Source organism: Larus michahellis, chromosome 9 (genome assembly GCF_964199755.1).
Source record: "Larus michahellis chromosome 9, bLarMic1.1, whole genome shotgun sequence".
Taxonomy (NCBI): Eukaryota; Metazoa; Chordata; class Aves; order Charadriiformes; family Laridae; genus Larus; species Larus michahellis.
This window is the reverse complement of record NC_133904.1, coordinates 39,703,177-39,723,138: the sequence shown is the minus strand read 5'-3', so window position 1 is coordinate 39,723,138 and position 19,962 is coordinate 39,703,177. Positions and strand designations below refer to the sequence as shown.

General features: G+C 40.5%; 1 protein-coding gene across 8 annotated transcripts in view; it reads right to left on the bottom strand.

Moving 5' to 3' along the window:
* TENM1 (teneurin transmembrane protein 1) overlaps positions 1 to 19,962 on the bottom strand; it is a 995,213-nt gene that overhangs the window by 26,639 nt on the left and 948,612 nt on the right. For all 8 annotated transcript variants that reach the window (XM_074599876.1, XM_074599879.1, XM_074599878.1 and 5 more), the window contains one exon: positions 395 to 761. In XM_074599876.1, coding sequence (XP_074455977.1) covers positions 395 to 761 — 367 coding nt within the window. The remainder of the gene's footprint in view (positions 1 to 394; positions 762 to 19,962) is intronic.

Genomic DNA, 19,962 nt, shown 5'->3' with positions numbered 1-19,962 from the left:
TATGAAACACCTTGGTGCTCTTCTTAGTGAGAAGGGCTGCCGGACCCAGTAGCATTTAGGTGCAATCTCTGGACTGGGGCTGGTACGATCTTCAACATGGGCAAACATAGCTGACACAGAAACGCAGACCTGGAGCTAATTTTGAACGATGTGTAATCTCTGTATCAAAAGAGGAAAAGCTAAGACACGCTGAGGTTCCTCCAGTGCCAGATGGAAGACTCGCATCTCTACATCCAATGGATTAAATCCACAAAGAGCTGCTGATAAGACTTTTGTCTTTCCAACGAAACTGCATCATTGCTCGCCTCTCCTTCCCCTTGTCACTTTGCTAACCTGCAGCTGTGCCAAGGGATCTCGACAGATAAGAGACAAGAAATAACTAGCATCGCCTTACCTGAAAAACAGTCACAATTAGGATCAATCTTGCAGTCACAATCTGATGGGGCTCCAGCGATTATAGAGATCTCACCATTGGTTGTGACTTGTTGTATACGGTTGATCTTTCTTTCATCTGTCTCTGCAATGTAGAGTATCCCGCTGTGAGATACGGCGATCGCTCTGGCTGACTCCAGGGTTGAATGGATGGCCACCTTGCTGACAATGAAGTGGTCAATGCCTGGCACCTGGCAGTGAATGGGGCGCCCTGCAATAATTCGCACACGCCTGTTCTCAGAGATCTGCAAAACAATGTTGTTGTCCAGGACATACAGTGAATTGTCTAGAGGGTTCACTGTGAGGTCTGTTGGCCACTCTAACCGCACCTGGAAAAAAATATAAGGGGAAGGCAGGGAAAAAAAAGAAAAAAGAATGATTAAGACAATGAGGCAGTTTCATTCAACCATCTCTGATCACCATGTCATCAAGGCACTTGGTGGATTCACCCAGCACTGCTTCTCTAGTATGTACCTTTAATTGGGTTTGGCACAAGAAGTTTCAACAATAATACGCTTTTCTGAGGTCCAGGTCCAGTGTGGAACAAAACTTGATTTGAAAAGTAATTTAGCACCCTCTGAGAGGTATTTGCACAAGTCCATTAAGGTGGGACCTTTATTATACCTATGCAGCCATGCAAATGAAAACACGCACTTCATGTCATGCAACATCAGCCAGAAAATTTTCCAAGTCTGAATGTTGTTTCAAGGTTGCAGTCAACACTGGCAGAGTGGAAAATAGTTAGAGGTTGTCAATGTCCTAACACTTTAATTGACTGTTAGTACAAAAGGAAAATGACATACTAGAAGAGTACGACACATTTCCACAATTTATTTATAAGTAAGAATTGTTAATAAGACTTTTATGCCATAAGAAATATAAGCTCGTTAATTCTTTGTAACATAATAATACACCAATATATCACACATCACGTGATACAACAGCCAAGACGTAATTACTTATAATGATTTTACTTCATGAATTCAGTATTTCAGTCACGGATTAAGTAAATTCTTCATATTTAAGGTTAGCTTTTTTCCTTTTCCCAGGTGGGAATGCCAACCAAGCAAAGTTTCCAAACCACGCTGGAGGAAATGCTAGAAGAATGACCTCACTCGTCTGATACCTGTTGCTTCAGTATCTGGAGGAATTAAAGATGCTCCCAACTGAAGGTGGGGCAGCCTGTCAACCTGAAAGACAACCAGTATGTACGCTGCTGATTGTAGCATGTACTGGCCAGAACTTCAAATTCCTCCTCTTGAGAAAGCTCAATAGGCAATGCGGGATTGCTGAATTGGGAAACAACAACAGAGTAGACCAGTCCCTCTCCCCAGCTAATGACCAGTGGAGGATTTGGACTGCAGCTTGTGTATGGAAAGGTCAGAGAACAGCTGAGCCACAGAGGCTACAAGACAGCCTATTTTTGTCTCTCAGGATGCTTCGCTTGTTATCCTTTGTGAAGAGATGGCTGCTTTTATCTGAGTGGAATTTTTCTGGACTAAATATTCAGTCATCAGAAGAGAATACATACCAGGCTAAAATGTAACGGTTCTATATGCTTTATGTGTCACAGAAGCTTCTATTATTTTATTTACTGATTTTATTGCTGTTCTTGCTCATTTTTCCACTGTGCTAATAAAAAGATATATGATTTTAGAGACTGCAGATGCTAATACAATGCTCAGCACTGAGAAATAACATATGGTGGAGTGTGTGGCCATAGCAAGCCACCTGCTCGCCTGGGGTCAGCTCAGGAACCAGGCTGGAGGCCAAGTCTCTCCCTTTCTCAAGCATCAGTATTTCCTGAATAATCTAATTTCCAGAAGTACATTGCTGGTTTGATAATTGACGTTTTAATAAAGTGAGGGCATTGCGGCTACCGTGTCTCGCCCTGCATGGTTACGTGGTGCACCACACAATTATTAAGGCTCATGGAGTAATCGAATTCCTCCTTGTGCCCAGTCCATTTTACTAGACAGCATAGTAACTGGCATTAAGACTAATGCTGTTGGGTTCAAGATGTCTTCTGAACCAGCTGGTAGAGTCCTTCCAAATGATGATAAATGTGGTGAAACAGTCGGAAACAGATTCCTCCCATAAAGGTGCTGATTTCTGTGCGTGTGTGAGACTGCTCGGATTCCACCTGCTGTACTAGGGCTGGTTTACACACTTGCTGTTAGCTCACGCTTCAACTGAGAGTTCACTGGGACATCAAATAAAACTCTTTAGTTAGCATAAAAATATCTACAAGGCTACCTTCAGGAAACTTGCAAAAAACCCCATATTTGCAATTCACCTTTAATGCAGAACATGTGATTGTTCTATCAAAGTAAATGGATTATTTTTAATGGGAAACAGACACCTTCAACGGCCTCCTTCACAGATTGCTCTGCTCTAAAAATAATCTTTGATTAACTGTAACTAGATTATTAGTAATAAAAACTTTGGGCTGAAACTGTCAATTTTTGCCATAATGACTCTGCATAAGACCTGCCATGTCTTAATAGCTGTTTTTCCTTCGTGGACCTGCCACACTGCCTTTGCCCAGTGAATAATTTCAATTCCTCCCACTGTGTGGGCATGCCTGGTGTCTTGCAGATAAACAGGGGCTGGTATGAGCCAAACCAACTTTTTCTCTGGTTGATTTGAGGCTGATTTGGTTTATTGAGATAGAATAAACTTTTATGCAACCGTCCATTTCACTTGCAGCAATGTTCCTAAAGCTTATTCTTAACAGCTGTTAACTGCAAGCACATTTGCTTTCGTACTGATCACATCTGTAAATTTAGCTGCATTATGGTAAAAATAACTCCATTTTTAGTTGGGAACATCTAAACAATTTTGGTTACTACGCCAGAACCTTTGCCTAGCTCTCTGCTCTGCAAAGCTCACAGAAGGTAAGGCTACAGCTTCCCCTCCTGGGTTTAAAGCGGTCACGGATGTATTAACGGTTTAATCCCAGGCAAAATATTAAAGCTAGCATGTACCTGTCTGGAGATTGCAGCACAGAACCCAGCTGCTGCTCACTGCAAGCTTATGCTAGTGCAACTGGAGGGGAGAAAAGGTGAAACAGGCCTATTAAAATCAAACATACACACAAACACAAACCCCTGAGCACTCCTAATCTGAAGAAGAATTTCAGAGATTTAGAAAAAAAATTTGCCGCGTTCTCGTCCGGATGAGACTTCATGGCATCTTAAACTGGTGTAAGCTGGGGCTGCTGCAGTCCCACTCCATCCCTTCCTCCAGTGCAGCCCCTAGCAGCAAGGCCAGTGTTTATGTGCTCCTACAGAGAGCAGGTTCAGGACAGTTTGCTGGCTAAAAACTAATCACCTAAATCAGCTTAAACTGAAGTGTAACTGCACCCTCAGGTTCACTGTTACCTTGAAAAGTCATCGGTTGTTTCTTTTCTTTTAAAGCAAGCTGCCCTCTGGCAGGTTTCTGTGACCAAACCATCAGTTGTGCTTCACTCAGAGCCAATAAACATATTACAGAGAAGCACTTCAATTCTCATCTGATATGACTGTGCCTATTAAAAAGTTTTTCCAGACAAAACCTCAGTTAGGATTAGAATATTAAATCAGTTAATATACTTATTATTTTGAAGCAGTACTTCACAAGCCCCTGTAAAAAGTCCTCTCCCGTATATTTTTTCTCATAACTCAATATTGGGCCAATTGCAAGTATTTTTTCGTATATTTAATGGGTTCTCTTTTTGAGTGGTGTACAGGAATGGCTTTGCTGATTATCCCATTATAAACAAAAAGGCAAGGTTTGTTCAGTAGCAGTCAGTACCTCACATTCTTCACAGACTGAAATTTTCAGGTGACAATTCTGGTTTGGTTCACAGGAGACTGAGCATATGCAATGAAAATCACCGCCGAAACAAGTGAACCCTTGAGCAATGAGACCTTTTGCATATAAGTATTAACATGTCAACTTTTCTGGGAATTCAGCATTTAACTGTCAACATAAAGGCTCCAGCTATATCTAATAATCAATCTCTGGTTTGAGAAGGGCAAAATTAACACCTACTGGTCTGGCTTTCTAATACATTTTTTCATGTCAAGTGTTCTCGAAAACAGAAAGGTGGTTTCAGTTTAAATGAATTTTCACCAGGAGATGCACATTTAGGTAGTTAAATAGCTTTCAGACCCATTTCTTTTTTCCAAACTATACATGTACTTCTATAACTATCTATCTACCTACCTATCTGCTTTTGAAATACTTAAATATATTTCCCACAGCAAAGCTTTACAACTAAATGATGTAAGTTTTTTGCAAAGCAGCACTGATAGAAGAGCCTGCACTCATATACTTTTAAAACATACACGCCCGCACATGTACACACATTTAAGCATTAGTTTGTGAAGAATACTGTTTCACTTTTGGTTTTGACCACATGGCTAAAACTTTCTGCACATTTTGCACGACATTTTACGGCTGTGGCATTTTTGGTACTATTTTGAACAAATCAGATCAAACAAATTCTACTGTTCATATTAAAGTAAGAAAAGTAAAGAGGGAAAAATTTATCCTTGTCTGCAGATGCCGGTTTCAAGAGCTTAACTGTTTGGTTGTGGGGGTAAATTTCACTGGGATAAGTTTCATTTATCATGGATTAAAAGAAGCTGCATAAATCCCTAAAAAGGCTTCACCATTGCTTTGATTTCTTGCCATGCATTGCTTGTATATTTTGATTCAATTTCATGTAGTAGCAGGAAATTCATGCCGAAATTTTTCTGATAGTCCTGACTGATGGATTACTTCCTATCTGTACTGCTCAGCTTCAAGCACTTCTGTTTATGCTACCTTTGCCTTTATTCAGCTCTACGATATGCATTTGCAGACCTGATCATAGCCTCTTGCATATTTCTCTTTTGCTACTAACTTCCTTTTTTCATCTCCTCCTATTTTACTCACTTCAGCTGTTATTTCCAGGCCAAACCCTTTTACTCATCACAACGTCCTTCTAAATAGCATGTTTTTCTCTTCCTGCTCAAACCCTTCTTCATGCAGACAGTCCATTAGGAGCGAATGTGTAGTTTACAAGGCTGAAGGGGACCAGTTCTGCTTCCCTGAACTTTTCAAAGGATGTCTCACTACATATATTTCTCTCTGTTTTCTCACACTTGACAACCACGGATATTTTTTCATCATTTTCTGTCAGTTTGCTCTCACTTTTGGGCTCTTTCTTTTGTTGACACTGACACTGTCAGCTCCTCTCAGCAGCTTAGCTTCTTTCTTAATGGCACACAGAGCCACAATTCAGCTCCTGCGGTCTGACACCAGGGACCCCTTCCCCGCGGTGGGATTACAGCCTCCTCCCACGCTGGAGGAGCCTTTGTTTCTCATGCTCCTGATACTGCATATTATAAAATTCAGAATTATACAGTTCAGCTGTAGCAGTCCCTGGTTTAAACTTCACAAACATTGCACTCTCTGCATTCATCGTTCCCCCGTGAAAAACCCAAATAAACGAGTTTTGCCGCCTAATGACTACTGTTTTCTACTCTGGGCCGGGAAAGCAGCTGTGGCACATTTACAGATGCAGCTCAGAGGATACCAGTTCTCTGGGATCATGGCTAGGGTAGTCTCGCCACCAACCTGCCTTTGCCATCAATTATTTCCAGTGGATAAGGGACCCAGTGCAGGAAAGTGAAGGCAAGGCACCACTCCAATGGTTTTCACTGCTTGTCTTCGCTTCACTTGCCACAAGCTTGGCTGTGCTCTCACTTTCCAGCTCTCTTCTTGCTTCATAATTTCTTTTTTATGATTTCTTTTCTGCTTCACAACTTCAAAGACCGTATGAGGAAACTTGGGTCTACTAAATTGACAGGAAAAGTTGATTTCTATGGGGACAGGTTTCACACTGTCTTTATTTAATAATAGAGGGAACATTATCCAGAATCACATAAGCCCATTGACTATGAAAATCAATGGGACTTAGATTCCTAAGCCATTTAAGTCTGTTTAAATATGGTACCCATGGTTTATACAGGCTATGAAAGAAATACTTTGTGAAATGCCCAGAAGGAATCCACAAAGTATTTTGAGCAGACTGGTACCTCTGAGAGGAGCAATCTTAGGCTCTTCAATTAAAGTATCTGAAAATAGACCATGAATTTGAATCTAACCCAAACGTGTCTCCAGTGCCCGAGTGGGAATAGATGTCCTCCACAAATACCATTGCAGTAAATTTGCATGGCCAAAAGGAAGGAGAGGGACCAGGTAGAAATCTAGCTAACAACAGGACTGTTTCCATTTTGCCTCACTTTCTAACTTGCGTTTCCAGGTCCTGGGCTTGTCAGACGAGACAGCACAAAAGTAAGGTTGCATAAATCTTAATAAATCTCTCACTAGTTTTTGGCCTCATATTTCCATTTTGGGCTCAGAAATTCTGGATACAGAAAGCCAGTGTGCTGCCAATGCAGAAAAGGTGGGAGGAAGATTTTGAAAAGCTTTAATTGAGACAGTAATTAAAAGCTGTTTGAGAACAGTGAGAGGCTGGAGCTAGTATGTTACGGTGTCTTTTGCTTCCAATAACTACTATGCCATATAAGCATCTGGCCTGAAAACTGAGAGGAAGACAGGATACATAGAAATGAAATTTCCAAAACTGAAAAAAGCAAAGAAAGTGAAATCCCTGTCTTTGAGCAACACCAGCCACTATGAATATACCAGCCATATATTCTGACTCTGCCCCGAATCCTGAGTCAAACTCAAAATTTAAACTAAATTCTTGAAATTCAAACTTCCTACAGATTTGTGCCCACGAAACTGTCTCCCCAGAATCATGACTTCCGACAACAGAACTGCTCCTCAGGGCAGCACTTCTTTGACCCCAGGGCTGAGCAAAAAGTGAGACTGGGGGAAGCGAAGGACAAGGAGCTGCTGCCAGGAGGTCGCCAGTTGGGTGTGTGGGAGCCACAACTGCCTCCTCACCTGGATCAGAGCTACAAAACACATTCCTGCAAGGATCAGAACAAACACTAACTCCACCATTTTCAGAAGAAAATGTCAATTCACTTCTATGGTTTAAGCTTTCCCTTAAGAGTTACACCGTTAAACTCACAAACACAACTTCTGCAAGTGAAAGAAAGAAGTACAGCAAAATAGATATTCTGCAGTTCATGTTTATGGCAGGGCATCTTCTATGGCCAATTCCTACAACGATACACAATTCAATAGTAATAGCTTTTTTTAATCCGTTGTAAGAGTGAACTAATTATTTACTAAACTGTAGCAAAGAGTTAAAGCAAAACAACCATAGAAAAGTTTGATTTTTGTCTTTAAATTATACATGTTTTTTTCACAGGCATGTAAAAAATTCTAGGCAGAAAAAGCAGCTGAAGTAATTTAAGTCCTTTTGCAGAGCTTAGCACCAAGATTCATTGTTATCATGACACACATGATTTTCCACAACTAATTTTTCACAAGCACTTACACAATAGTTATTTCAACTGAGCAAAATTAATGTAATCTAACTAGCTGCCATGCTGCATTGAAAGCAAACACATACTGCTGTTAGACTTCAAATAGCTAATAAAAAAATTTGGCTTCTTGCATTTTGCAGAACAAATAAGGCCACTGCATTCCATGCAGCAATCTTTCTATGCAAGTATATATACTGATTAGATACTTGCAAGAAAACGCACTGAAGAGTGTTTTATTCTAGTCTGAGACTGTAAGCAGGCACTCTGCTTTAAATTTCTGACAGCTAAGGGCATCGGTTACTGCTGTGATGCATATTTGGATTATCAGACTGTGCGAGAAAAGCTTACAAGCATAAAGTTTAGGACTAATGTTTTTTCAAGCAAAATTCAAGAAATACCACTCAACTAAATACTGTATCTCAAGCCTGGGATGCATACAACCTGGATGGAAAAGGAGAGGCACTTGGTTTTCTTGCATTCCAAAAAGGCTCTAGACAAAGATTGTAAAAGTGCACCTAAAATTAGGTTTCCAACAGGTTCCTAACGAGACAGCTAAATAAAGTTTTTGATTTTCAGTAGGCGAACTCTAGATCTAGAAAGGCATAGAAAGGGTCCAGACCTAGCAGGGCTCAGGAAAGCTCTACAAAGCCTCATGCAAAAAAAAAAAAAAAAAAAAGAGAGTTGTGGGACTGGGATGTGCAGGAGGCCCAAGAAGGGGTCCCTGAAAAGTTCTATATTCAGAAAGGGCCCATAAGGGTGGCTGGATCTAGAAAAGCCTGCTGAGCTAGAAAGGGATGCAGAAGGGCTCCAGAGAAGTGCTAAGCGGGCTCTTAGAAAAAGTTGTAAAAGGCTTCCAAACCATCCCAGGAAAAAGATCTAGTGAGTCTCTAGACATGTTCCAGAAACGATGGATGTGCTCCCTGCTCCAAAAAGCTCTAAATCTAGAAAGGCCCCAGATCTACAAAGGTGCTAGATGTCTTCAGAATGGTTCTCGACATCTCCAGCACAGTTCTAAATCTCTGGATCTCAGGCTTTTAGAAATTTCTAGATCTAGGAAGCAACAGGAATCTGTAGACAATGCTAAATCTAGAAACGTCCTTTTAAAGTGTCTTCTTTTCTTTATGCCTTCAAACAAAATCCAAAAAGATTGAAACAAATAATGTAAGTTATAAATCCTTCTGGATGGGAGCATACAAAAATAATTTCACAATGAAATTACTTCCTTATGACTAGGCTATTTATACCAAGTTTGAACCACTTGATGTCTCCCGATTCTCCAAATTTTTGTCATACCTTTCATGAGCCACCCAAAATACGTATTATAGTTCATGGTAGTAACAGCAAAGAACCACATCGGTTTTGTTGTCACTATTGTTATGGACACAGATATGTAACACCAAACTGGCAAGAAAAATAGAAGAAAAAAGAAATACATATGGATGGAGGACCCAAAGGGTTTTGCATCGTATCACGACTTTTCCCAGTTCTCACCAGAGACAGCTACATGCTGTTCAGCTTCCCATTTTGCTTTGAGCAGTTGATTGAATGGCTATTGAGTGATGTTCAGACATTTATGATTTTTCTGCAATGTGACCTACATTGCTAAACTTCATAAATTTATTCTCCAAGGCAGTGTATCATTTTGCATGCCGTACCCATCCCAAAGGAACCTATCAGCAGGAGATGAGGCCCAGTTTGTAAAAGCCGAATGTCCTTCAGACATTTTCAGCTAATTTGTTTGTAAATGTGAGTGTTATTGTCAGAGTAACATACTGCATAAATGGTGCTCTCTATCATTCTGTTTCTGTCTCTCTCTGTGGCCTAAACTTCATAATGCGCAGTTATAAATGTAACCTCTGCATGGCATGCTACAAATGGATACAACCAATTTCTGTCTTGACATTTGCATTTTTTTTTCCTCCACTGCCAGAGTGTCTTTTCATTTTTTTTTTTCTCCCTTGGCACAAACAAGGGTAGGAAAGATGCTGAAGCAAACATGGTATCATGAAGAGGGGAAATCGGGCATTCTTAGCTGTCATTGCCCAGGCTGCAGCCCCTGCCACATTACTTTCTGTGGCTGTCACAGCTTACTTTCATTTGACTTGTGAGCAGCTTGTGAGCGTAACTCAGGGCAAACTTAGTCCTAATAATAATGCTGGAGATATCACTAATACCTGCAAAGTAACAGTTCTTTGTACTAAAACCTTTTCAGTCTTTGTTTATAACCAGCTTTGAGACCCAAGAAATACCCAGACAACAAGGGAACAACACCCTCTAGAGTTCCCTCGTGCTGACATGCTTCAGAGTCCTGCCCTTTGTAAGCTGTTATTATTACAGTGTTGTTTTGACAGGATCGGCAGACCTTTCAGGTTCCCCTTAGCACCTGGAACAATTTGCAGGCCAGAAATATCTCTGTGCTGGCTTTTTTGACCCCCCTTCTGCCAGTTATTGTGGTGCAATGCTTTCAGTCATGCAGCTATACCTACACTGCCTTTTACAACTTTGAAAGGCAGCAGTTTGCAGCTATGTAAAATTTCAATGACCTGATGACAGAATTAAATGCCTATATCACTTTTTTAACTTACACTTTTTAACTTAACAGACTGGGAGTCTAAAGGCCTGGAGTCCTCACTCCTCTAAGAGGTAGGACAGCCTTCCTCTGACCTAGCCAAAGCAACAATTTCTGTCCCAGCAGCACGTGACATCTCTGCAGGATGGACACCACCCACCACTGGTGACTGCTGGCCTCAAACCTGCCCTGCACTCAAACTCCAGACTTGTGCCATCCCACTCGGTCTCCCTCCCCCTCATGCTGTGCAACATTTCCAAATGCCCAAACCAGGATACACTGGGCAATGTGAAAGGCTTGGAATAGAGGCAGTAAAGACAGCTCCATGTAAAGCTCAATTCTGACAGTTATTCACCTTATAACACACAAAACCTGTTACATCTGTGGGAGGTCCTTTGCCCCATAGATTTTTGAAGGCCTGGTTAGTGAGAGGAAGAGAGCAACATACACACAGTACCAACCTGACAGGCTTAAAAAAAAAACAGCTAATGTAGGAGTTGCCTCCATCAAAGCAGATATTTCATAGAATCATAGAATCATAGGGTTGGAAGGGACCTCTGGAGATCATCTAGTCCAACCCCCCTGCCAGAGCAGGGTCACCTAGAGCAGGTTACACAGGAACACGTCCAGGTGGGTTTTGAATGTCTCCAGAGTTGGAGACTCCACCACCTCTCTGGGCAGCCTGTTCCAGTGCTCTGCCACCCTCAGGGTAAAGAAGTTCCTCCTCATGTTTAGGTGGAACTTCCTATGTTCAAGTTTGTGCCCATTGCCTCTTGTCCTGTCCCCGGGCACCACTGAAAAGAGCCTGGCCCCATCCTCCTGACACCCACCCTTTAAGTGTTTATAAGTGTTGATAAGGTCACCCCTCAGACGTCTTTTCTCCAGACTGAAGAGACCCAAATCCCTCAGCCTTTCCTCATAAGAGAGGTGTTCCAGTCCCCTAATCATCTTTGTAGCTCTCTGCTGCACCCTTTCCAGCAGTTCCCTGTCCCTCGTGAACCGGGGAGCCCAGGATTTCTTAAATCACAGGCAGGCCTTGCTATTAGTGGATGCAGATGAACAACTGGATTAAAAGAAAAGGAGGAGCATTGTCTGCTCAGCCTGCCTCTGCATGCTCCCATCAACATCTACATTCCCTTCTCAGCAGACCTTCTTTGGGCTTGGACTCCAGGATGTCAGGGACCAGCTCTCACTAACCAATTACTTATGGTAGCTCTGCAGTGTATGTAGAAACCACATATATGTATATTTATATAGACATAGTTATATATACATATATAGGTGTATTTTATGTGCGTATATATATTCTTCATGCATACATTTTGTCCACAATGTCTCCTCAACAGATTAAAAAAGTCAGACGTAGTAACCAATATATGTCAACGCACTGCAGGTTCCCACAAGTCTGGCAAAGCTGCGCTAAACGTTTTCAGCAGCATAATTCAGCACAGAAGATACAAGGCCTCTGCCACAAATAACTCACCAACTAGACTCCACCCTACTGAAACCATATTTAAATGAGAGAGATAATCATAGGCTACTTGCACATAAGGAATAAAATGTGAAGCAACCAGATAAGTTGGTTGCTCGGGAAAGACTGACAGGAGAGCCTCAAAACAAGCCGGGCTTCTCAGCTGGGAACCCATTCCCTGGAGAGCTAAAGGAGGACCAGATGTTTGAGAAGGTGGGCAGTGTGCTAGGGCCTTGGCCATGTGAGGACAGTGGGTGAGCTGGAGGAAGCGTGGCGGTGGCAAGGCAGCTTGGATGAGTTGGAATTGTTGTGTGGATACGTTTGGGGGCTTTGTGCACAGGCAGGCAGGATTTGGTGAGTGTGGAAGGTTTCTTCTAGTTGAGAAAGTGCACCTGAGAGCATCTAGACTGAGCTACCACCTTGCCATCCATCCAGTTCTTACAGAGGTTTCTTCCTTCTTGCAATTTCTCATTAGAAACAAATGATTAAAAAACTAATTTAAATCTGGCTCTGTATAGCAAAAAGTAAGAGAAAAGTCACGAACAGAGGCCTGTCAGGTCTCCTTCACTTCACCGTCAAGTGTCTAACACTCCCTGCCTCAACAATCAAAGAAAAGGATGGAAGAGTTGATTAAAATGTACATAGTCTTTTACTGAGTAGTAATGCATTATTTATGGCAGATAATTGAAATACATTGCTGTTTTGCAGGTGACCAATATAAAAAGAGCAATTGGGCTTTAAGGAAGAAATTGCAGTATGACTTAATCGCACGGCATCTTGCTTCTATGACTCATACTTAAAATTCAGTGATAGAATAATTTGATCAGAATATAAATCAGTTGTGATGAAACCATCCTGCTTTCTGTTTGATATTCTAAAAATCACATTATACACCTACAAGCTTGATTCATGAGCTCTCACAGACTTTTTTCCACCCGAGGTCCGAATCCTATGAGCCTCTTTTCTCTCAGTTCCTGTTAAAGAGTGGTTACTTAACCTCTCCTCTACCCCTGGGAAAAGACTATTCTATCTTCTACCTGAAGATCTTTTTTAAAAGGGCTTTCAGCTTGATTTTGCTTCAAAGTATGGATACTAGTGACTGCTTGTTCCTGCATATGCTATTATGCCTGGAATTATTTTGTATAGGCTTATGGTTTCCAAAGACTAACACTTAATAATTGAGGGGGGCTAGCTCATTTTTGAAAAGGTTTGAAAATGCCTCAGTAAAGGCGCTGGCCGCTACCTGTTTTGGTCTATTTTTCAGAAGCACATACGTTCTCTTAGGACACAGTTGCTCCTTGTTACACCTCGCCACTCACTACCCTTTCAATTAAGCTTCGAAAAGCACCCAGCAAGAAGCCCCAGTTGCACTGAAGTCATCGGCAAGACAGTTGCTGATTTTGCTGGGGCTGCAACTTCCACTCTATTTAGCTTCTCTGGTACTCCAGCAAAGCCAGAGAAGAAAGAACATGAAATTAAGCAGCAGAGTAAAACAAACCAGAAAATAAGACGACTTTTTACTGGGGAAAACACCCAGCTTTTCTAGGCTTCTTCATGCAGCAAAAATTAGAAAAAAACAATAATAAAGATCTTTTCTAAAAAGAAAAAAGCTCTGAAAATCTTCTGTAAGGAAGACAACAAATAAAAATTAAAGGACCTATAAATTGTCATTTCTGCTTTGTGTGCTTTTCGTTCAGCGATTTCATGAATACACATAAAAAATGTTTCTGCAAAGCACTGAAAAACACAGTTCAGAAATTTGGAATATTTATGATACATTAATCACACATTACGAAAACAGTGTATCAAAAGTCTCATGCAGGTAGAGGACTAAAAGTAAATCAAGAGCAGGTCTAGTTTTACAATACTTTGCTACAGTGAAAACAAAGTTGATGCTTTTTGATGGCACGCAGCTCTCTAACACAATTAGAGTATTATGCATCTACTCTTTAAAAAAGCCAGTGAGAAAGTGTTTTGTGCTTTCTGCTTTTACAAGAATGTAGTATATACTGTTGGGTATGTAGAGAAACACCTAAAGGGATAGCGTGTCTTCCTCTGACCTGCAATACTAATTAATTAATTGTCTCCATGTAATCCTGCACTTGCTTTGTGATAACCTACTCTCAACCAAAATACTTCAGCCTAGAATCAATTTGGTTTTATGCTGGCAGCTCGCTCCCCCTGTTTCTCACCCATTCATCAGATCATATTTTTGCCTTTCACATTTTCCTTTGCTGCCTCCAAACGTACCCAGTGAAAGTTCTGTTCAGGCTGTGCTTGCTCCAATGAGCAGACCCTCATCGCTGCTTTCAAGTGAGGTCACCATGTCCTGGGAGCTTTTTGTTCTGCTCAAAAGGCTTCCACAATGCCACTGAAGCATATTGTGCCTGTGCGAGCGCTGGTGGGGACTGCCTGCAGCACTTGTGACTGCAGGAGCAATGTCAGCGTTTGCATTTTTGAGATATATACTACATTTTCAAGCAATTTTGCTCATCTTTACTCCTGCTTTCTCCAGCATTCTGTCTCTTACTTCACTATTTCAAGTAAGTCATCAACAGCATTACTTATTGATCTCTCCCCTCTCCTCCATCATTCAAAGTAGGCTGTCCAGGATGTGGCATTCTTGCCATGTGTGGGTCGCCTTCAAACCCTGTTCTAGAAATCTGCCTTTTAATTTGACCTATGCAAGCAAATTGCCTACGTAAGTAACACTGTCACATTTTTATAAGGCAGCAAAACATTTTGCGGTGTCACTGAAGTTTATGTGAAGCCACACAATATAGATGGTTCCCTCACATGGAGAACTGCTGAACAAAGGCTGATGAAGTGCAAATGTCAAGAAAAAGTCTTCAAACCAGACCTTTCATTTTGGAACACAGCAGTGACAGTTATTAACACCATCAATCAGGCTGGAGCTATTGCTTTGGCACAGACTCATGCCTAGTGGGACTGACATCAGCACGAGAACAAGGCCATGGTTACAGGCTATGAGAAAGCTCTTGGGATTCATTTTCTGTTGCCTGGCAAATGTTTGGTTTCTGTATTCGAAGGGACCATGCTCGAGATTGGTTTAAACAGTTCCCAAATACTAGCTGCTACCACTCGCACAGATATAAATGACTTGAGGTTCAGCGTGGTGGAAATTCAGCCCATATATTTCTCATGGGAGGAAAGATACAGGATGAAATTGCAAGATGGTAGAAATATCTGCTAATTCGCTCCTCAGCTTTCACCACAGCAATGGAGGCAGAAGAGAAGCGAAGCTTATCACTCAAGCTGAGCTGAAGTGTTTTTACTTTCACACAAAACCTCCCACAACGTCAATATAACTTCTATGAGCACTGGATCTAATGAAGTCTGGTTTCCTAAGGAGTTCCGTCTCATGGCTGACTGACTTGGGAATTTAATAAGATCCAAGCACCAAATGAAGCTTTTCCTGTGAATGGAACATTTATTAGATCCTGAGTGGAATCTCTGGAGTTTAATAAAAGAAAGCTCACGCTGCAATATTTCCTTTTGGAAGGGCACTTTAGGTCTCTCACCTCCAACTGGATTAATATTTTTTATGGAACATGTAGGAATTTAATTGCTATGAAGGCTGGTGTTCCTCTACAAATTTGTTTGAAATTGGCCCAAGATTTTGATTTACTGTGAGGAAAAGAACACTAGCTAACAGACAGACTGACTGACTCACACAATGTGCTTTCATTTGCTATCAATAACCAGGCTAAACATTTTCTGTTTACCCTAGGGATACAGCAAGACTACGAGAGTGTGCACATTTGAAAAAAAGGGCAACCTAGAGGTGCCTCTGATCTAGACCAGGATCAAACCCAAATTCATCAGGCAGTGAAACAGAATGATGATCCCCTCTCTTTTCCTTTTGCTCTCCACCCCAGTCTCCTCCCTTAGCACTTCTGTTGCAGCTTATGGCCAGGAGGCCCTTGCCATAGGTCCTGTTGTGGGTGGTCCCCCCAGCCAGCCCACTGCTGGTGCAAGTTTGGAGAGCACTCAGCAGTGCAGCAATTCAAGAAGTCAGTAAAGTATTTTAGACCAAAGCTTATGTCCCTGATTTAGAGTACCTACAATAGTCTTCCTATCCAAAAGGCATGTTAGCAGATGTAGCAGTTAACTGCTCTCTTCAGCTGGGCTTCAATTTGAGAGAAGGAGATATGCAGTAGACCATATAGCTGGGAGATCAGTTAGTTCATTCCATGGGGCCTCCAGCTCAGATGCAAAAGTATAAGGTTCAACATGGGTTTATTATTCATTTGATTAACATGCAACAAAACAGCTTCCAAAGAAAAAATAAAGAAAAGGAGTCAGACCTAGAAGAAGCCAAGGACCACGCAGCAGGGGCACTCATCTGAAAAGTCCGTCATTCTGATTCTGGGTGCTGTAGATTAGTGAGGTGAATAAAATCACAGAACAAATGAAGACCAACATCACTTTGTGATATTCTTGAAAAATGTTTTGCCTTTAAAATTTAGGTCTTGTCATGTTCTAGTATTCAGGGTTTCAGAGGCAGCATTTTCAAAAAATATGACCAGCTCTACCAGAATGAAAGATACTGGGATAAGTGAATTTAATGTAGGTGTCTGCTAAAATGCTGGAGCCAATGGTGAGTGTTGAGTATATACACATATATAGTCATAAACCTAGCTATGAAGAGCCATTTTCTTTAGATTTACTCCTTATTAAGTAATTGAAGAACACTAAAATCATCTGTGTTGAGAAGAAAAGTCATCCAAATTTTGTACATGCTGAAACAGTACTGAGAACTCTGGCATACCATACAAACACCTCAACCAAATGCGTTTTCCTTCTAAATTCAGATTAACGTCCTCACAGTGAAGTACGAAATCAATTACTAGTCAGAGCTTGGTGGTTTATTTGCCACAACATATAATCTTTCCAACCCCAGCTGTCCTTCCCTCCCCCTGTTATGAATGCAGAATACTATGCTTAAGAACGAGAAGGTGGTGAATAACAAACACAGAATGATTAATAAGAAGTGTTTCCATCAAAACTGATATTGGAATAAATGATTAAACCCTTTCATAATCAACTCATTTATTAAAGTGAATGCCTTAAAGTGAAAACTTGTCATTTATGGTGTTTTCGCAATGGGCAGTTATTCCATGTGTTTACTTCAAGAGTACATTTTTGTACTTTGGTAAATCAAGAAATATTGATTTTGAGCAAGTCGTTGATTTTATTGTCAGAACAAATTTAGCTTTGAGAATTGATTTTATTAACCTATTTCATAAGTCCCTCTAAACACACAATTTGTGAGCAACCTACATTCTCTTGATGTAAATGCCATTTGTAATTTAGCCAAAAAACAATTTAAGTGGAGATGGGCCAAATTCATTTTTCATTTATGTTTATGCCATTCTGGAATAAACCCAGCAGTCTTGCAGGGATATACAATTGTTTCTGACTAAGTGAAAATATCATGCCCTTATTTTCATTGATATAATTCAGATTAACATGATTGACTTCAAGGGGATGTGATTATTTCATAGAGTTTTCTGGATATCAGCAACAATTTTGGAAGAAGACTTAAGCAAATTAGATATGGTTACTTTTCAGAACATGCATTCTTGGCATTTATTTTGTGTTTATGTTTTACTGCATATGTGAAAAACCTCAAAAGCATGGATTTTGTGAAAAACTGCAATAAGTAGATTCACTTAAACCCCCACAAAACAAATCCTCCAAACAAGAAGTGCTTCCAAAAAGCTATATGTACATCTACTGCAGATTGTCAACAACGTGACTTCACCTATCAGTGACAGCAAATGATACAGAAAATATTACTATACTTAAGCTTAGAAATGAGACTGGCCACTTTTTAGGGACACTTCAATATGCCATGATTTATTATGTTGTTTAGAATATTTACTGGCATGCATTCACAATTTATCTGAAGATTATTTCAACGTATGTGGTAAGAACATATCTTGATTTCCCAGTATGATGAAAAATTTGCAAAAATTTCAAGAAATGTGCAGTAATAGTTTTCTGTAGGTGCTGCAGCATGGAAGCACCTGGATTGTTCATTGAAAAAAAAAGTTAATTTCTGCTTCTATGAAAAGAAGGCCCTACCTGAGCTGAATGCTGATATCCTGAGAGCAATATGAAGAAGAATTTGCTCTATGACATGCTTTTTCTTATCTATGATTTTGAAGAGGCCCTTTCTCCATGCATTGGAATGATATTGTAGAGTAAGGTAAACTAAACCTGTTTCTAGCAAGTAGCCAACCTGCCAAAAATTAGGATTTTAGGGCTATTTAAATCTACTTACAAATTTAGCATAATTGATTTCAGTCCAAAAATTTTACCTTTTAAACTTCATTTTACTTTAAAAAATAAAATAATTTTATTTCTGCATTTGCCAGACTCCCTGCTACAACTTATTTGCTAAAGGGTATTTGCATTTTTTAAAAGGAATTGAAAACTATCAAAACTCACCATTTCGGATTTAGTGAGACATTTTGCTACTGAGTAAAATGAGCAAAAATTTGAACATACACAGCCACACATTATACAGCCAGTAAAGCAATTATTTGTACAGACTGAGATGCAGATCACAAGGAGAAGGCAGGGAGCAGACGTTGCACCTGGCACCGTTCCCTGCACCTCAGAGATCTCTAATCTGGTTATTGATGCCCCAGGCAGTTGTTACATGTATCCAAGAAGCAAGCAAATGTGCTTCAGGCAGCTTTAAGTTCCATGAAGCATCGCTCCTGCCAGCTGGTATGCAGCAATAGAGATGAGAGTGAGTGCCTCCAGCTGAGGAGCGCTGCCTGCTGCAGTGGGTTCCTGCTCATCATCTGCAGGACTGGCGATCCTGCAAGAAGAGGTGCCGGAGCAGAAGCCAAGGTGCCCAGAAGCCATACGATCTTAAGACAATTACAAGGCTAGTTTAAGCTTGGGTTTAGCACAACTAAGCCAGCTGACCCTGTCCTGCTTTACATGGAATAATTATGTGTCTACTGGACCAGAGAGAATCCAAGGCTTGCCCATCCCAGAGCTGGGAAGGGGGAAGCTGAGGTTTTCCTCCCCACATTTGGAAACACCTAGGGTGCAGTAACACATGAGATGGAAAACAGACCGTTTTTCTGTTTTGACTCTAGTTATAAAGTCCCCAAGTGCTCCTGTGACAGCAGCATTAGATTTGTCCCTGTGAAATTTGACAAGAACTACACAAAACATCGATCCCACATTCTTCATGTGTGTAAATACAAGATCATAGTCACCTTCTATTACTCAAAGTTTACTTAGGAACAAGCTCTTACCATTGTTACGCAGTGCATTTTAACTGTGATTTTCCAATTGTGAAGGACTGAGGAAAGGGCAGGGAGAAAATGGAATGCAAAATTAACTGGATCCTGGTTATTAGCTTACACATTCCATAATATAACTTTAGTATGTTGGTAGAATGGCTCGAGATTTTTTCAACTACAGCTTTTCTCCCATTTTGAAGCTGATTATTTCAATTATTTATTGGCAAAGGCCAATTCCTTCCTTGGTCTATCTGTAAGTGTGGCTCACTGACTAGTCAAAAGTACCATTTGTGTTTCTTTGTGCTCATCTATATATCTTTTTTAGCATAAACTAGAGATGCGATAAGTGTCTTTTAGTCCTATTTCTTTTACACTGCTCTTGAAATAAGAAATGAAAAGCACTGAGAAATGTATTGAAATGCAGTAGCTTCACTACAATACTGCTGTTGTGTAATTGCTTACTGTAATGCTTCTCCATGATTTAGAACAGACTTAGATATAAACAGAATATATATTTTTTCCATTTAGTAGTTCAAGCAAATCAGTCTGAATGCTGGACTAAAGGAAAGCACTCTAAACTTCTGATAAATTCCTTGGAAGATCTATCTCAGTGCAGCAAGCAACTCTCTAAAGCATTATTATTCTTTATATAAGCCTCTCTACACATTCATGTACCATCTCCTGAAAAAAAAAATAATCAAGTGTATAGTTTTGCATTTATATGGTTCACCTTATAATAATCATGTGAATGGAAGATCCACT